The sequence below is a fragment of the Aotus nancymaae genome, unplaced genomic scaffold (genome assembly GCF_030222135.1).
Source record: "Aotus nancymaae isolate 86718 unplaced genomic scaffold, 86718_ANA_hifiasm-v0.15.2.pri h1tg000020l, whole genome shotgun sequence".
NCBI lineage: Eukaryota > Metazoa > Chordata > Mammalia > Primates > Aotidae > Aotus > Aotus nancymaae.
Window position 1 is genome coordinate 56,061,066 of NW_026988432.1, and position 19,478 is coordinate 56,080,543.

Below are 19,478 nucleotides of genomic sequence, written 5' to 3' on the forward strand. Positions count from 1 at the left end.
ACTGACAACTTTTAACTGATGAAAATCTAGTGCTTGCCAAAGCTTTTATCAAGAATTAGCAGTATCTGAAAGAATCTAATGGGCATGTTTAATTTCACTCTTTCCTAAACTCTTCCCTAGTAACAACTCTGAAACTAGGAAAACAATGATCTGTACATCAACCTCTCTCTATAATTAAAGTAACTTCACTGATTTACAACAATAAGATTATACCTCTGGGTTTTCTATGAATTGGGTTTTTTAAAAAAGCCACAAAAAGAACATTCCCTAAAATGTGAAAGTAAATAGAAAAAAGAAATAGCACTATATAAATTATTTATATCCATGAAAGAATATAGTTCCATACATTTGATAATGTTTTTGAAGTGCGTGTGCGTGTGCACACACACAATGTTACTCAGTTACAACATGTAAGACTGAATATAATAAATACCTCTTGAAATGTAGTACCAGGAAAGTTTGGCTCTTAAAAATGGAGCTACCTCTAACAGAGAATGAGAAGCATGAAACCATTATATGTCTCTTTTTGTCTCAATTGCTAAGAACTTCACATCTAATTTAATGCTTGATGCCAATAACAATATTATTCCAAGTTGCTAATTATCATCTCCTACCTGTAAAGGCTTTTGATCTCTTTCCTTTTATCTTTAATTGGCTTGGTGGGTATTTGAGGTGTCTTACAGAATAAATTATAAAGTAGCGTTAATATATTACTGCTAGGCAGTTTTTATAGTTGAAGCATTAATATATTTTTTAAAATTTAAGGTCCCCTCTCTTAGACGCTTTCCCTTGCTCTTTTCCTTCACAGTTGAATAAAATTCTTCAGAGTTGTCTATACTCTATGTCACCACTTCATTACCTTTCCATTCATTTTTCAACCCACTTGCAATTTGTCTTCCGCCTTCACCACTCCATAGAAACTTTTCAATTTTGTTTATCCACACAAAGCAAATGCAACCATTTATTGTATTTGCAAATAATAACAAATCAGAGGCACAGTTACTATGTAAAATAGAACGTCTTGTAACTATTTTAACCAAAATACTCTGGAAAACTTGATACATTTTTTAAAATGATAAGCTATTTTATAGGACATTACACACTGAAATTTCTTAACAAAAATTTTTATTGGTATATTTGAGCCAAATCGGAAATGGACTTCATATTGTCGGTATATGGGTATTGTGTTCTGCTTTGTAGATTATAGTGCCTAAGATCATCTGGTGACACGGCTGTTCACAAAGTAATTCCTCATATATTTTGTCCCTCCATTCAACACTAATGACTGTGACAGACAGAAGCAGCTGAGTGTTGAGTCCTATTTAAGTGATTTACAAACATAACCAATAGGGCTGAATGATCTATACAGTCTTGGGCAGAATCTAAGTAGACAAAATTGCATTGGCCAGTGTCTTTTGGGCCATTTATACTTCAGGTGACTCATTATCTTATTGCCTATGAACTTTCCCCAGAGCCCTTATGTTGCTCAGGCCAGACCCTGAAAGCCCACTCTATCAATGTATAATGAATAAATAGGTCTGTAAGAAAAAAATAACTATCGCAAATAATAATAGCTACTAGATACTGAATAGACAACATTCTAAGTGCTTTACGCTTATCACTACATACCAACGATGACAATAATAATGATAACTAAGTGCCTTAATAGGCCATTTCTGATAATTGTCTTATTTAATCCTCTTAACTGTAGAGGGTAGGTGGCATTACTACATTTTAAAGATGTTGAAACTGTGTTGTAGGGAGGTTAAGTAATTTGCCCCAGGTCACATGACTAGGAAGATTGGAGTTAAGCCTGGAGCCACACTACTTCTAATGTTTCTTCTGGAGATGTGTTTGAATTTGAAATCTGGGATGCCAGAAATACATCTCCCTGGGCAGATACAGGAATCCTATCTTGATCTTCTAGACAGTAATGGAAATTCTTACAATTACAACTAATGACTCTCATCACCTCAGACACCTGGAAGAGTGTCAGTGAAGGAAAATTTTCCTTAACACCTTCTCTTTTATCTTGCTCATTGCTTTTAAGCCAGCACTAGGAAGAAATTATGACAGGTCCTCAAATAGCCATGTTTCCTTCAACATTGTTTCATTGTAACATTGATAAGGAAAAAAAAAATTGATTCCTGGCTGGGGCCATGGTCTATGTGGAGTTTGCACATTTTCCCCATGTCTGTTTGAGTTTTCTCTAGGTACTCCAATTCTTTCCTCCATCCCAAAGATGTGTATATGAAAATAACTGGTATGTCTAAATGGTTCCAGGATGAGTGAGTATGGGTGTGTGAGTACACATACTGTAAGGGGATGGTGTCCTGTCATTGTTGGTTCCTGCCCTGTGCTCTGAGCTGCCATGACAGCCTCTGGCCACTTGAAACCTTAAACTGGAATAACTAGGAAAATAATTATCTTATTTGTTTTTATAAATCTTTCTCAATGCATGTATAGCTCACATTTATTTCAATGTTTAATAACAGAAGCATTTTGATCTTTATTTAAAAGTTTGGTGATGTTTCTGTGACCAGAAATAAGCCATAGGAACTTAACTTTTGTTTAGTAGCCTATGGGGAAATATGTTTCATTACACATCATTTCACTTAAAGTTACAGTTTCTAAGAACCTATCTATGCCACTGAGGACTGCTTTTGGAAAGAAAGCACAGAGCTATAGAGGAGGAGATAAGAAACAGTGTTAAGAGTAAGGGGAGAGAAAGGATTCTTAACCTGCCTATTTTATTAAAAGTTAGCCCAATACACACAGGCACTGGGTCAAGAAGTTTAATGGAAGGGATTAAGGGGAGGAACTCCTAAGGTTGCCTGTGGTTGGCTTTTCAAATGCTGGGATTATGCATAGGATAAGCTATGTAAATAATGAACTGTCTGCACCTAATACAGAAAGCAGCAGATGGAGCCCATTAGTGATTCAGGATTTATTATTTTAAGTAATATACGTGAAAATTACAAAGGAAAGAAATTTCTGATAATTTCCTTCCTCCTTGTCTATATCCTCACTCCAGAGAGGATACTCAATAAATTATTAAGAGATTATGTCAGTAAATCAAAAAGCTTAAGCTCTGAAAACTCACCACGTTGTTGGAGCTTCCTCATCTCCCATTTCACCTTCTTCTACATCCATTCCTTCTTCTCTATCTTCAGTGTGCTAAATTGAAAAAAAATGTATAAAAGAGATAAATGCCAGAAAAATAGGTTGGTTACACATTCCTAGGCAACCCAGTTAGAGAAGTCTAGTCACTAACTATCTTGACCTATAGTTAATCTGTAAGGCAATCAGAATTTTACCTGACAGTATGAGAATGTCATAAAGACAGTGGAAAGTTTCAAATCAGCATTTCTCTAAACATAGTCAATAGATTCTCTCTGGGAATAAAGGGCTAAATGTTCTGGAAATGCACACAATGACAAAGACAATTCAACAATAAAATGAGCAATTAGCATGAATAGTTAATTCTCGGAAGAAATACAAATTCCAATCAACATTATAATAAGCTTCTCAACACCAATGATCAAGGAAATGTAAATTAAAACTAAGAAGACTTATTTTTCAAGTATATATATCAATTAAGCAAATATTTTTTAAAAATTGATAATTCACATTGTTGGTGTGATTGGTGTGAGGCTGTGGGGGAAAAGTTTTTAAATTTTTGATGACGTATAGGTCCATTTGCATGGTTTTTTTTTTTTTTTTTTTTTTAGGCAGGTTCTCACTCTGTTGCCCAGGCTGGAGTACAGTGGCATGATCAAGGCTCGCTGCAGCTTGACCTCCCTAGGCTCAGGTGATTCTCCCACCTTAGCCTCTTGAGTAGCTGGGACCACAGGTGAGCACCATCACACTCTGCTAATTTTTGTACTTTTTATAGAGATGGGGTTTTGCTATGTTGTCCAGGCTGGTCTTGAACTCCTAGACTCAAGTAATCTCCCACCTCAACCTTCCAAAGTGCTCGGATTACAAGTATGAGCCAGTGTGCCTGGCCCCACATAAGTTATCTTAGTAACAAACCTACAAATATGTGAGAAAATTTCAAATCAGCCTCACCTTCTGACCCAGGGTGCTTTCCTGCTCATTGGTATTGAAAACAGTGACATTTTCCAGATTAAACTGACTCTGCAAGTTAAGACCTAGTAAAAAAAAAAAACAAAAAAAGGTTTTCAAAGCAAGTCCAGTGACACGTAACTTATGTATGAGTATAACTTGTGTCATAATCAAAACTACAAAATGCTAAATCTATAATTAAAGAGCAGTCAAAATTACCACATTTGATTTTCAAATCCTTTCAAAAATTCATCTCTTAAAAGCATCTGTGGAGTATGGGCACACCTTGTTTTATTGCTGTTTGCAGTTTTTTGTTTTTCAAATAAATTGAATGGCAACCCTACATCATGCGAGTCTATCGGCACCATTTTTCCCACAGCATATACTCACTTCCTGTCACATTTTGGTAATTCTCACACTATTCCAAACTTCTTCATTATTATTATATCTGTTATGATGATCTGTGATCAGTGATCTTTGATATCATTGTTTTGCCACAGATTTGTTTTTGCCACAAACCACACCCATCTAAGAGAGTAAAGTTTTTTTTTTTTTGAGATAGCATCTCACTCCTGTCACCCAGGCTGCAGTGCAGTGGCATGATCACGGCTCACTGCAGGCTCAACTTTCCAAGCTTAGGTGATCTCCTCACACCTCAGTCTCCAAAGTAGCTGGGACTATAGGCATGCACCACCATGCCTGGCTAATTTTTTTGTATTTTTAGTAGAGATAAGCTTTTGCCATGTTGCCCAGGCTGGTAAGATGGCAAATTTAATCAGTAAATGCTGTGTGTGTTCTGACTGCTTCACCAACCAGCTGTTCCCAGGACTCTCTCACTCTCCTTGGGGCCTCCTTATTCCCTGAGACAAGACAATATTGAATTTAGGCCAATTAACAACCCTACAAAGAACTCTTAAGTGTCAAGTAAAAGGAAGTCTCACATCTCTCACTTTAAATAAAAACCTAGAAATGATTAAGCTCAGTAATTAAGGCATGTCAAAAGCCGGAACAGGCTGAAAGTCCTCTTGTGCTTAAGTTAGCCAAGTTATGAATGTAAAATTTTTGAGGAAAGTTAAAAGTGCTACCCCAGTGAACACATGAATGATAAGAAAGCAAAACAGCCTTACTGCTGATACAGAGAAAATCTAAGTGGTCTGGATAGACAAGCAAAGCAGCCAGAGAAAGGCTTTAACTCTCTTCAATTCTATGAAGGCTGAGAGAGGCTCCAGCCTATGAGACGGGAGCGAGACTTCATCTCAAAAAAAAAAAAAAAAAAATTTCTTGGGTCACGTTTATACAAGAAGAATAGAAATCAGTTCTTTGATGACTGTAAGTTAGTCCTAAGCTCTTGCTTTCTCATCTTTTTCTCATCTCCTGGGTATAGTGCTATCCCATTTTTATTCTTTTTTCCTAGCAAAAACTTTGAATTTTTTTATTCCAGAAAATTAAGTGTCAATAATAGCAACTAATAGGATGTTTTCTTTGTGACAGTCCCAAATCTGTTTGACTTCTGCAATAGACTGAATGTGTCCCCCTAAAATTCATATGTTGAAACCTAACCCCCAGTGTGATGCTATCTGGACGTGGGGTCTTTGGGAGGTGACTGAGTCATGAGGGTGGAGCCATCATGAATGGGATTTGCACCCTTATAAAAGGGACCCCAGAGAAGCCCTTCACCCCTTTCTCTATGTGAGGACACAGCAAGGAGATGACTGTCTCTGAACCAGGAAGCAGGCCATCACCAGACACCACATATCTGAGTCCTATGATCTGGAATTCCCAGCCACCAGAACCATGAGAAATAAATTTCTGTTGTTTATAAGCCGTAAGTCCATGGTAATTTGCTATAGCAGCCAGAATGGACTCAGACAAGTCCAATACCCAAGATCTCTCACTGCCTCTCAATTAATTACCTGCTATGGGAAATCCTTTTAAAAGATACTTGCCTGGTGATTAGGAGGATTTTATTGCTTGCCATACACAGGGGCAAAAGCAACTACCAAAAGTTTTAACCAACTTACTAGACTCAAAGTGAACATGAAACAGCTATAACCATGTGCTCTTTGTTCTGTAAAGTCATGATCATATGGAGCTCTTTAGGGAGGCTGAAGGTAGGGCAGACAGGATGATGAGAGCATCCCCCTCTGATGTAACGAACGAAACCCCCAGCTCCAGCCCTGCCACTTTATGCCCTGAAGTCTCCACTCTCACTCCATTACCTCTGGGAGTCCGCCTCTAGTCAAGTCTGAGCTTCTGAACAACTGTTTTCATTTCCTTCAGTTTCTCTTCAGTTCTATGAAGGCTGAGAGGTGAGGATACCACAGGAGAAAAGTATGAAGCCAGCAGAAGTTGGTTCATGAGGTTTAAAGAATAAAGCCCTCTCCGTAATATAATAAATAGTGTAAGGTGAAGCAGCAACTACTGATGGACAAGTTGCAGTAAACTATCCAGAAGATCTAGCTAAGAACATTGATGAAGGTGGCTATACTCAACAGATTTTTCAATGTAGATGAAACATCCTGATATTGGAAGATGCTGTCTAGAACTATCATAGCTAGAGAGAAGTCAATGCTTGCCTTCAAGGAACAGGCTGACTCTCTTGTTAGGGACTAATGCAGCTGGTCACTCTGGTCACTTTAAATTGAAGCCAATGCTCATTTACCATACTGAAAATCCTGGGGCTCTTGAGAATTTTGCTAAATCTACGCTGCTTAGGCTCTACCCATAAAAAGACAAACCCTGGATGACAGTATATCTGTTTACAGCATGGTTTACTGAATATTTAAGGCCACTGTTGAGACTTACTGCTCAGAAAAAAAGATTTCCTTTCAAAATATTACTGCTTATTCACACTGCACCTGGTCACCCGAGAGCTCTGATGGAGATAGACAAGGAAATTAATGTTGTTTTCATGTCTGCTAACACATTATCCATTTTGCAGCCAATGGATCAAAGGGTTATTTCAACTTTCAAGTCTTATTATCTAAGAAATACATTTCATGAGGCTACAGCTACCATAGTGATTCTTTTATGGATCTGAGCGAAGTAAATGGACACCTTCTGGAAAGGACCTACAATTCTAGATCCCATAAAGAACACTGTGATTCATGAAAGGAGATAAAAATATTCACATAAACAGGAGTTTGGAAGAGGTTGATTCCAACCCTCATAGATGACTTTGAGGGGTTCAAGACTTCAGTGGAGGAAGTAGCTCAGATATGGTAGAAACAGCAAAAGAACTATAATTAGAAATGGAGCCTGAAGATACGACAGAATTGCTGCAATCTCATGATCAAACTTGAAATAGATGAGAAGTTGCTTCTTATGAATGAGCAAACAAAGTTGTTTCTTGAGATGAATTCTACTCCTGGTGAAGATGCTATGAACACTGCTGAATAACAACAAAGGCTTTAGAATATTACATAAACATAGTTGATAAAGCAGTGGCAGGGTTTGAAAGGATTGACTCCAATTTTGAAAGTTCTACTGTGGATCAGATGCTACCAAACAGCATCATGTGCTACAGAGAAATCTTTCATGAAAGGAAGAGTCAACTAATGTGGCAAACTTCACTATGTTATTTTAAGAAATTGTCACAGCCACCCCAACCTTCATCAACCACCACCCTGATCAGTCAGCACCCATCAACATCGAGGTAAGACCCTCCACCAGCAGAAAGATGACAGCTTGTAAAAGGCTTTGGTGGTCATTAGCTGTTTTTAGCGGTATTTTAAAAGTACAATATGTACTTTTTTGAGATGCTACTAACAGACTACAGCATAGTGTAAACATAACTTTTATATGCACTGGGAAACCAAAAAATGTGTTTTGTTTTATTACAATATTCACTTTATTGTGGTGGTCAAAACCCACGGTATATCTGTTCACAGAATTCTATATACATTATGTTAATAGAGTTGATCCTTATTATTCATGACCATTCAAGAACAATTCCACAGAATGCAATATAGAATAATTTTCAATTCTGTTGAAGCACAAATGTAAATTATATTAATGAAAAAGTGAGAACATATAACAAATAAATAAATACACTGTAGTTAATGAGAGCCAAGTTTCTTACTGTTAAAGAAAGAGGTTAATAAACAGGTCTATTGGTGCTGGATTCAACTCAGAGGTATTGGTATGATCTCATGTTTGTTGCTGCTGTTCATGTAAAATATATACTGACAGATACAGAAATAAATACAGATAAGTATGGTTAGTATACACATATGACTTTCCTAGCTCTGGTCTCTGAGAGGGCCTAGCATTAGTGATACTCCAGTAGCAATGAGCACATCTAGGGGCCAGATCTTGGCTTTAACTATGATTCTTAAACAAAAAAAAACTAGGCTCTTTGGACAAGGAGGGGGATGATAATAAGGAGTTATTATTTAATAAAAACAATATGGCTGGGCGCAGTGGCTCACGCCTGTAATCCCAGCACTTTGGGAGGCCGAGGCGGGTGGATCACGAGGTCAAGAGATCGAGACCATCCTGGTCAACATGGTGAAACCCCGTCTCTACTAATACAAAAAAATTAGCTGGGCATGGTGGCATGTGCCTGTAATCCCAGCTACTCAGGAGGCTGAGGCAGGAGAATTGCCTGAACCCAGGAGGCGGAGGTTGCGGTGAGCCGAGATCGCGCCATTGCACTCCAGCCTGGGTAATGAACAAAACTCAAACTCAAAAAAAAAAAAAAAACAAAAAACAATATGGATATGGATGTAGTGATGATAGCACAACAATGAGTTTTCTTACTGCTACTGAATTGTACACTAAAAACTGATTATAATGGTAACATTTATGTAATGTATATTTCACTATAATAAAAAATTAAACAAGTAAAAATAAATACTCCATCACTTCATGGTAAAGGTGACATGCTTATAATGAGAAAGTAAATACTGTCGAGTGAAATTTGTGCCATAAGAAAGCATTATTAAACTGGATGTCTGAAGTATCTCCGTGATTATGGTGTTTTGTTGTCAAAAATAATATGTGCCATCTATAAAAACTGGTATCTGCACATCTTAAAGACTTAAAAAATTTCTAGCTTTTTAGGAAATCTTGTATTTTAAGAGTTTTGTAGCCAGGTGTGGTAGCATGTGCATGTTAATCCCAGCTATCCAGAAGCTGAGGTGAGAGGACTGTTTGAGCCCTGGAGTTCCACACTAGCCTGGGCAACATAGCGAGACCCTGTAGCAGGGAGAAAAAAGAGTTTTAGTGGGTTTTGAATCCACAATACAGAAATGCAACTTTTTTTTTTAAAGAGACAGGGTGTTGCTATGTTGCCCAGGCTGGAGCGCAATGGCTATTCACAGGCATGATCACTACAGCCTTGAACTCCTGGCCTCAAGCTATTAATATCCTCCTGCTTCAGTCTTCTGAGTCGCTGGGACTATAGGTGTGCACCAACATGACTGGCTTACAACTCTTTTTAATTAGTTTGTAAGAACTGATTAGTGTCAGGGAATATTTAAAAGGAACCAAGACTCCTGGGAGAAATAGCTGATTCTAGGGCTGGGACAAGGAAAATACAAAATGAGCCTGGACAATCTTCTCATACCAGGAAAACCAGAAAAAACTCCCAATGCCTAAAAAATAAACAATTTAAGCAACAAAGTCAATAATGACACCATGGGATTACAACCCAGAGAAATAAATAAATATTCATGAGTTCATTTGGAAATAGATGATTGAATTATTAAATAGATAATGAAGAAAAGAAACTCTTTCTTATGGAAAAATCCAATTAAAAATATAGAAGGAGTGAGAGAGAAAAAAATCACCACGAGGACATCTTAATAATAATAATTACAGGCAAGATCCACATGAATACTAAAATTAGTGAGCAAAAGTTTAAGAAGAAAAAGAGTATTTGCCTAGCCTCAAAGTATCTCCCCCAAATATTTATTAATTACAAAGGGAAAAACAGTAACTTTACAACAGAGAAATATGAGCAACGCCATCACATCCAAGTGATCAAGGATAATATCGCCAGTAATAAGACACATCAATATCACTTCCAAATGATACCCTGAAAAGGGCACATCACTTCTATGGGTCTTCTTCCCAAAAATCCATAACTTCAATTATGAAAATAAATGAAACAAACCTAAATTAAGGGACATTCTACAAAATATCTAACCAGCACTTTCCAAAAGTTTCGAGTCATGCCATATAAGGAAAGCTGTCACTGACTAGAGAGACTAAGGCAACGTGACAACTAAATGCAATGTGGGATTCTAGAAATCTTTCTCAGAAAGAAAGTAATGATAAAACTGCAAAATCTAAATAATGTCTGTAGTTAATAGTGAATGTGGTAGTAACGTCAATTTCTGAGTTTTGATAACTGTACCACAGTTATATAAAATGTTAACATTAGGTGAAGTGTATTCGGGTACTCTTTATACTATCTTTGCAAACTCTTCTTTAAGTCTAAATTTATTTCAAAGCAAAAAGCTTAAAAAAAAAAAAAAAAGCAAGGATCCTGCATCAAGATATTAAGCTAGTCAATGAGCCCACTTACTACTGGGCAAAAATTTCAACAGAGTTATTATACGACCCCATAATTCTACTCTTAGATATATACCTAGGAGAAATTAAGACTTAGAGTTACCATATGACCTAGCAAATTCTACTCTAAGTATATACTCAAAAGAAATGAAAACATGTGCTCAAACAAAAATTTGTACACAAATGTTTACAGCAGCATCATTCATAATGGTCAAAAACTAGAAACAACCCAAATGTCCACCAGGTGATGAATGGATAAACAAAATGTGTTATGGGCCTATGGTGGAATATTACTTAGTCATAAAAAGGAAAGGGCCAGACATAGTGGCTCACTCCTGTAATGCCAGTACTTTGGGAGGCTGAGGTGGGCAGACTGCTTGAGCCCAGGAGTTCAAAACCAGCCTAGGCAACACAGTGAAACCCTTTCTTAAAAAAAAAAATAATAATTCGTTGGGCGTGGTAGTGTCAACTACTGGGAGGCTTAGGTGGGAGGATGGCTTGAGCCTGGAGGCACAGGCTGTGGTGATTCCAGCCTGGGCAACAGAGCTAGACCCTGTCTCTAAAAAAATAAGTAAACAAAAAGGAATGAAATACTAACACATGCTATAACATAAATGAACCTTGAAAACATTATGCTAAGTGAAAGAAGCCAGTCACAAAAAAACACATATTGTATTATTTCATTTCTATTAAATTCCTAGAATAGGAAAATCTATGGAGGCCTAAAAGTAGACTAATGTTTGTTTAGGACTTAGGGATAAGTGGGGAATGACAGCTAACGAATATCAAATTTCTTTTTTTCTTTTCTTTCTTTTAGAGACAGGGTCTCCCTATGTTGCCCAGGCTGGTCTCGAAATCCTGGGCTGAAGGTATCCTTCTGCCTCGGCCTCCCAAAGTGCTAGGACTATAAGTGTGAGCCAACATGCCTGGCCTGCAGTTTCTTTTAGAGGGGAAAATGTTCTGAAATTAGACTGTGGGGATGGTTACACAACCTTGTGAATGTAATAAAATAAATTGTACAGTTTAAATGGGTGAATTATGACATGTGAGTTCACATTTTGATAAACTTACTGAAGCAATAACAAGGGTCAGACTCTCAGTAATGGAAGACTTAAATCATTCAGGTTAACCCCCCACCCCCATCCCCTCTAAGGACAACTGAAACCTTGAATAAATTACATTAATTCTGTAAATATTTATAGAGCATCATCAAGTTCACAGCACTGTTTTAGGCAATGATATCGAAAAATGATTTTCTTAAAAACAGTAAAGAGCTGACAAGATGGTGAGAAATAACTGGTAAAAATCAAGAAGACAAGAAACATAGACAACACATTATTAGCACTTAAAGTCACTTCAGCTCTGAGGACATCTGCCAAACAGGCAGAATCAGTTGCAAAACTGAGCAACCAATCTTAGTAGCTTCCAGAAGCTAGGATTTAAAAGTAAATCTCTGGGCCCAACAAAGGCGAGGACTCTTAATAAACTGATAAATCCTACCCCCAATGATCTTCAAAGCTGGGAATTCGTAGGGCTACATCCTTAGGTGAAAATGAACCAATAACTAGATCCTAGCACCAAGTCTTCTGAATGGTCTAGAGAATCACAGGCCTTAAACTGGGCTGGATTAAGATAATCCTGTACTGGTAGTAGCCCTCTTTAAAGGTGCCTGGCGGAAGCAATGGAAACCCTACTTAGAGAAAGGTATCTATCGTAGGCCTCAAATATCTTTTCAAATGTTAACAGCTAATGATAACCAGACAAACAACGAGGCAAGATACCACAAGTGAGAAACAGTCAAAACAGACAGGAGAAACAGACCCACCAAGACTTATTTAAGGTATTGACATTACCAGATACAGACAATAAAGTAACAATGCTTACCAAATTTAGAGAACTAAAAAAATAATTCTTAAGAAATTATTCAGAATATGGTAGAGAGAGACAAATAGATGAAAAAATACATAAGGAGTAAAAAACAGAGGATGCAGTGAGACGGTATAATGGATGTTTAATTGAAGTTTCAGAAAAAGAAAAAGAGGCATACACAATATTTGAAGAGATAATGGCTAAAATTTTTACAAACTAGATGAACAAATCGAATCTATATATTCAAGATGTCTACAATCCTAAGCAGGGCAAACAAAAATAAATTTACACATAGATACATCATAATAAAACTAAAGAAAACCAAAGAGGGAAAAAAATCTTAAGTGTAGAGAAAAAAAATCTAGATTATTTTTAGGAAGTGAGACTGACATCTGACTTGTCAATAGAACAACAGAAGACAAAGTAAAGATTATTTCCCATGAGATGAAATCCTATATCTAGTGCTGATCTAGAATCTTATATCTAATAAGAGGAGGTCAAAATATCAATACTAACAGGAATTTGGAAGAAAGAAAGGAAAAAAAATAAAGAGGAAGTAATGATTTTTAGGCAAAACACAGACCTCCAATGAAGAAAAGTCTAAAAGGGAAAATGATCACAGACAGAAAGCCAGAAATACAAGAAATGGTAAATCTATATTAACCTTCACCACATAAAATAAGTATGAAAGAAAACAACACAGACATAGGATGACAAAAAGAAAGCACATTAAAAAAAACCACTGCTAACACACACTATAGGTTTTTCTACATGCAGGCACTATTGTAAGCTCTTCACGTTTTAATTCATTTAATCCTCACAACATATAAAGTAGGTTATATATTAGCCCAATATTAAGGAAGGGAGAACTGAAGCAAGGAGATATTAAAATCTCACACATCTGAACAGTCTGGGGAGGGGGAAGGCTCTGGATAACAAGCAATGTCCCATTTCAGGAGCTAGATGGTGGTTATACAGTGTTTGTTTCATTATTACCTGCTTTACGTACTGTTCTATATAAGCGTTATATTTCACAATAAAAATTTGTTAAAAAAAGAGAAATGAAAGAAAGTCTATATAGCTAAACAGTCATGACTGAGAGAAAATGGAAACACAAATAGGCATACATTACGAAATACAGATATGATGATTTGTATCTACACGTTCCAGTGTGACTCAACTGTAAATTATTATTAATAAGTTTTGAACTGAAAGAATCCATGACTTTGTTTCAGGATTACCTGTATCATATACTAGGACTGCTATAACTACTTGAAAGTAAAAGAAAATAAAGCAACAATTTCTATGATATCTTTCAACTTTTTAGAAACATTTTTTCTCGTTATCATGACACATTATAATCGATTAAAAACTGGAAAAGATTTTCCTGCAAATAATTCATCTAATGCATAAAAGCTTACCTGATTTCTCAGATAGAGGGAAAAGCCTAGCCAAAAAGAGCTGAATTCGTCCACAGAAGACTGTATTCTGGGATTTAGATAATCTTCTTAGGAGATCTAACAATATACGAAAATAAACGTTACACAGAAATGATAATTCTATGTTTATTACAACCATACCTAAATGTTTCTAAACCAGTTTGTCAAGAGTATTTTCCTAAAGCAGTTCTTAAAACGGGAGCAGAAACCACTGCCCCAAAAAAGTACTATAAATTAGGAACAAAACAAGTTCAACAGGACATGAAAAAGACAAAGTTTACTATAACGTTTCTGATTTTCATCAAGTTTACATCCAGAACAAAAACAGTTTAAAAGAATGATGAGTTCTAATAAATCAGAATGTTAGTTGAAAATGCAGACACCTAATCTATCTTTAAAATGTTATCACTGGTATTTAATTTAACCGCCTGTTTTTCTGGCCACATTTACATTTTAAAAACAAACATTTTATCACTCAATTACTTACCATTGCACATACGTAGTAAGTAATTTTTCCCAGCAGAATAGAATGTATTCTGAAATTAAGATGGAAATTATCACTCTTCTTCAGAATTTGTTACACATTCTTCAATAATAAGTCACAGGAAGTCAAATACTAACATGCACTGAGAATCTACTATGCCACTTTCACTTTTTTTAAGCAAATAACATTTTCAACGAAATAAAAATATTTTTCAGATATACAAGATAACATGATATTAAGTAATTGTTTTAAACATGTGAAAGTGTAAATTTTCAAGTTAATTTTTACTACTCAAATTAAATCAAATTTTGTATTTCAAGCTTTTCTCCACACATGGTTTTTATTTGGCTCTCCCAAGAGAGCAGTATATACTTTTTTCACAGTCACAAACTTGTTGGTGATCAGCAATACTAGAAATAAATTAAAAAAAAAAAAAATCTACCCTCAGAACGCTGGATCTATAGACAGATAAAGTTAGCAGGAAAAGAAACTAAGGCACTTACTGATTTCCAAGTAGCAACATTTTTTTCCACAAAAGTGAATATTGTGTCACACTGATCCAAAGGAAGACAATCCAAAACATCTCCCAACAATACAAAAGGTGTAGATGCGGTACAAATACCTTCAAGTGGAGCACAAGCCAATTTAAAAGTTTAAAAAACTACAGAGTAAAATAGCCTATGAAAAATAATTCTGAAGAACATCTTAAAATGTACACTTTGTTACTCATAACAAGGTCTTAAAAGGACAAGAAATGGAAGCAACCTAAAAGTCCCCAAACAGGACATACTTAAGTAATTTTTGATATGTGCACTCAGTAATGATGATAATAAATCTTGACAAGATCTAGAGCATTTACTATATGTCAGGCACACTAAGTGCTTTATATATACTAACATATTAATCCTTATAACCCTATGAGGTAGAGCATATCATTATTTGTATTTTATAGAATGGGAAAACTGAGACACAGAGAGGTTAAATAACTTAACCAAGATCACAGAGCCAGTAAGTGGTAGAGCTGGGATACGAACCCAGGCAGTCTGGCTCCACAGTCTGTTTTCTTCACCACTAAGCTATTCAAAAGAATATAATGCAGCCAATTAAAAACGATGGTTATAATGACTATAACAACTTGGAAAAATGCTTATGATATAATGCTAAGTGAAAAAGGCGGGATTCAAAACTGTATGTACATATGGTTATGACATAAAAAAATTATTAAAAGACTATAGAAATTAAACCATTATACCGGATGAATGGCAGTTTTTAAAAGTAGAGGTATTATGAGTACTATTTTCCCTTTTTCTCATTTTCAAATGTTTTGTAATGTTGCTAAATTGTCTTGGTGATTTGAAAAGATTATCTTCAAAAAATAACAAGGTTTGATACTGATTTTAACTATGATTTAATATATAAAATAATAGCACTGTTTCAGGGGAAAGAATGGAAAAGTAGAAAGTTACTGTTTAAAGAACAACAAAATAAAAATTTATCTTAAGAAAAGGTCATTTAGACTACTCAGAAATACTTTTATATCCCTACTCATTCTTCTTTCTATTTTAAGGTAATGGGTACTTACTAACACTCACAAGTGTTTAAGAAAAATAGCCACTTAAGCATGGTATATGGGGGAAAAATATCTACAGTGCTCTAAGCCCAAAACGGTGTATTAATATATAATATAGTATGTCCAGAAAAAGGAAGAAATATTTCCAGCTCTACTCTGCAATAGTAAGATCACATCTGGAATGCGATGTGAGGGATACTGCCTAGAAGCAGTGGGTGGAATAAAGAGCAGATTTCAACTCAATACAAGGGAACACACCAATAGCTAGTTCTGTCTAACAGGACTCTAACAGTGAGTTCCTCTAATGAGTATGATTCAGTAGAGCTGGATGACTACCCAACAAGGATGTTACAGCAGAGAAGCAGTCTAGGCCAGAGATGAGACTGGACTAGACGACCTCTGAAGTTCCTAACAATACTTAGATTCAGTGATATTATATACCCTGCACATCCAAAAGATTTGAGAAGCATACTCTCTGCCCTTAGTTGCAGTATAGCCTGGAATAAGTTAACTCACATTTAATAATTATAGAACTTAAGAAAATTTTCTAGATTCTACAGCCAAAGATTCTGAGTCAGTAGGACTAAGCAAGGTTTGAGAATCTCATTTAAAAATAGACTCACTGGTGGTTCTGATGAGCCAGCAAGTCTGGGAACCACTGGGTTACTGTGTGATCCCCCTGTGTATGGACAGGGGGGATATGGTCTACATACATACTTGTGTATGTAGCCCAGGTAAAGATAAGAAGAGAGGTTGGTATGGAAGCTGGGACACAACCTGTGCCTGTGTCCCAGCTTCCATACCAACCTCTCTTCTTATCTTTACCTGGGCTACAGACATCCCTCCCTGGTTCCCACTCCCCAGTTCCCAAACACCATGCTATGTTCATCCTTCCATGGTTTTGTTTACAATGTTGTTTTCTGCCTAAATATTCTTCCTTGTCTTTACCACAGGGTACATTTCAACTCCATCTTTCTAAGCACAGAGTGAATGTCAGCTCATCTAAGTAACTCTGATATCTTGAAGCAGGCTACTTCATCTACGCTTTTTAAGCACACTGTACATAAATATACTGTAGAATTTAGCACATCCTAACTAGTCACCTTTGAGTGTAGACTGAATTTTTTAAGAGTAGGCATTTTTGTATGCTTAAACTAGTAGTGTCTCACACTGAATAGAAGCTCAATAAATATTGGCCAAATTGAATTTAACAAAATATATTTATGGATAATTTAAAAACATGTCACATAAGCAAATAATAATCTCTCAAAAAGAAAAATTCCCCCTAAATAAAAATGCATTTATGCCTCTATTTACAGTTTAAGCTCTTAAGTCCTTACCCTTCTTAAAAGTGTCAAGTATAGACTACACTTTGTACAACATTTTCCATTAAAAACATCAAACACACACAAGAGTAATGTATAAAGTTAATAAACTAAGGACACACTGAAAACTGTTTGATGGAAACTAGACAAGGAATATCACATTGTGGAACTCACCTAACTATGCCTAATGAATGAATGAATGATTAGGCATCTCGTATAAAAGTTTAACAACATTAATTTATGAACTGAAATTCACAAAATAATCTGCCCCTATAATGGGAGACTACTTTTACCCTGTGTGCCAGTTTTTATAGAAGCACCAAAATAACACATTATGTGAATAATGCTTTACAGATTAAAAAGTAGTTTTCACATATATTATCTGAATTAATCAAACGAGTATTGTAACCAAATTGGTTAAAGAAGAATGCTGATAAACTATTTTTTAATTTCTTCTTTCTGCAAATATTTAATGAGCTCCTATCATGTGATAGGCACTGTGCACTATGTACCTTGTTTACCCAATGTCTCCTAAAACTATCCCATACTGCCATTTTAACAGGCCCCTGTCCAGTTTTCCTGCCAGCAGTCACTTCAAATGGAATCATTCATCTGCAGCTGCTCTTTAGTATGGCACACAATGCCCTTTACAAACGGACCTAACCTGCTTCTTTCCTCACCATTCTCATTGTCCTCTCCTCCTCCTGCTATACACAATTCTCCAGCTATTCTCTTCTTAATTTGTCTAACAAACTCTTCATACCTCACATTCTAATTCTTATGTTCTTTTCTAAAATCTTTCCTGATTCTTTTAGACTGAAGTTTAGAGAGTCATGTTGACTCTATTCCCTCTAACCACACTTCATTCCCACTTCGACCATAGTACTTACACCATAGCAAGGCACACATATGTTTCTTCTACTAACTCCATATGGCCAGGAGAATATGTTTTATTCACCATTGAATCTCCAGGTCCTAGCTCGGTACCAGGCACATAGTAGATGCTCAATAAAAATTTACTGAATGAACAAAACAACTGGAGAACAAAGAAAGTGCCAAAATGTGCACTGCATTAAGAGATGAGAAATAAGAGTGAACTAATTCAATTGGGACAACTTCTTGGCAAAGCAGGGAGTCAGGTAGAACTTGAAGAATAAACTAAATCAAACAGGTGGAGAAGTATGGGGAGAAGACATTTTAAATAAAGCATGTCATGTCCAAGATTACTTTAAAAAACAAAACAGAACCATACTTACCTTCAGTTACTCCCCCAATAGCAAGAGAAATAATAGCTAAAACGTTTTCACATGATGAATGATTTATCTAACAACAGAGGAGAAACAATTTAATTTAGGGGCAAGAGTTCAGACTAACTTGATAATAGTTAAAACATGTACTCTGACATTAAATTGACTATCACAAATACAGAATACGGTATTTCTAATGGAAGATAATATTTCCTAATATGAAGTTATAAAAATTTAACACTAATATATAGAATCAGTTGCAGAAGTATGTCAAGTAATAGGTAGGTGACTCACTCAAAATCCAATGGTCTCAGGAAAATGGTTGTATTAGAGGATGAAGGCTACAAGCTACTCAAGGACAGAAGTGCTGAAGCCATAACTCAGCCAGTGGTAAAGGGGAAAGGCAGAGCTAGGGAAACTACTAGTGCACCCATGCATCTGAGGGAGGGTTTTAATGGAAGGGAGGTAGTGCTTAAGTTCTATAAAATCATAATAACCAGCATTTACTGAGTGTTCATTAAGTGCTGTTTCACACAAAGACACTGAAAGAACGGTATTTCCCCTCTTACAAAAGAAACTGAAGCACAGAAAAGGAAAATAACTTGCCCAATGCCTCACAGTGGAAAAGTGACTAAGTCTGAAGAAAAGGAAAGAATTATTTTTGAACCAGAATTGTCTGAGAGAAAGGGACAGCGTATTTTGGCCAACAGAAGCGAGTCTAGCTTTTGGGGACCCAACCTTTGTTTGATCAAGAATAAACTGCTGAAACTTTTCCTTTCATTCAGGTGCTCCATTATTGGTAAATAAATTCAGATTTTTCATGGTTCGATTTCTCTACTGAAGTTGGAGAGGCCTTAGTTATTTACGTAAGCTTACTGATGAGGAGGATGTCACAGGAAAATGAGGGAATGGAATCCGAGCTCCTAAGCTAAATATTCTTGAACTAGACCTTTCATG

The 19,478-nt window shown here is 36.1% G+C and overlaps 1 protein-coding gene across 1 annotated transcript in view; it reads right to left on the minus strand.

Moving 5' to 3' along the window:
- Positions 1-19,478, minus strand: part of THOC1 (THO complex subunit 1) — a 57,161-nt gene that overhangs the window by 33,166 nt on the left and 4,517 nt on the right. Inside the window, exons 4-9 of the mRNA XM_012445006.3 lie at positions 18,531-18,597; positions 14,883-15,001; positions 14,383-14,431; positions 13,878-13,973; positions 4,072-4,154; positions 3,104-3,177 (exon numbers count right to left, since the gene is read on the minus strand). Coding sequence (XP_012300429.2) covers positions 3,104-3,177; positions 4,072-4,154; positions 13,878-13,973; positions 14,383-14,431; positions 14,883-15,001; positions 18,531-18,597 — 488 coding nt within the window. The remainder of the gene's footprint in view (positions 1-3,103; positions 3,178-4,071; positions 4,155-13,877; positions 13,974-14,382; positions 14,432-14,882; positions 15,002-18,530; positions 18,598-19,478) is intronic.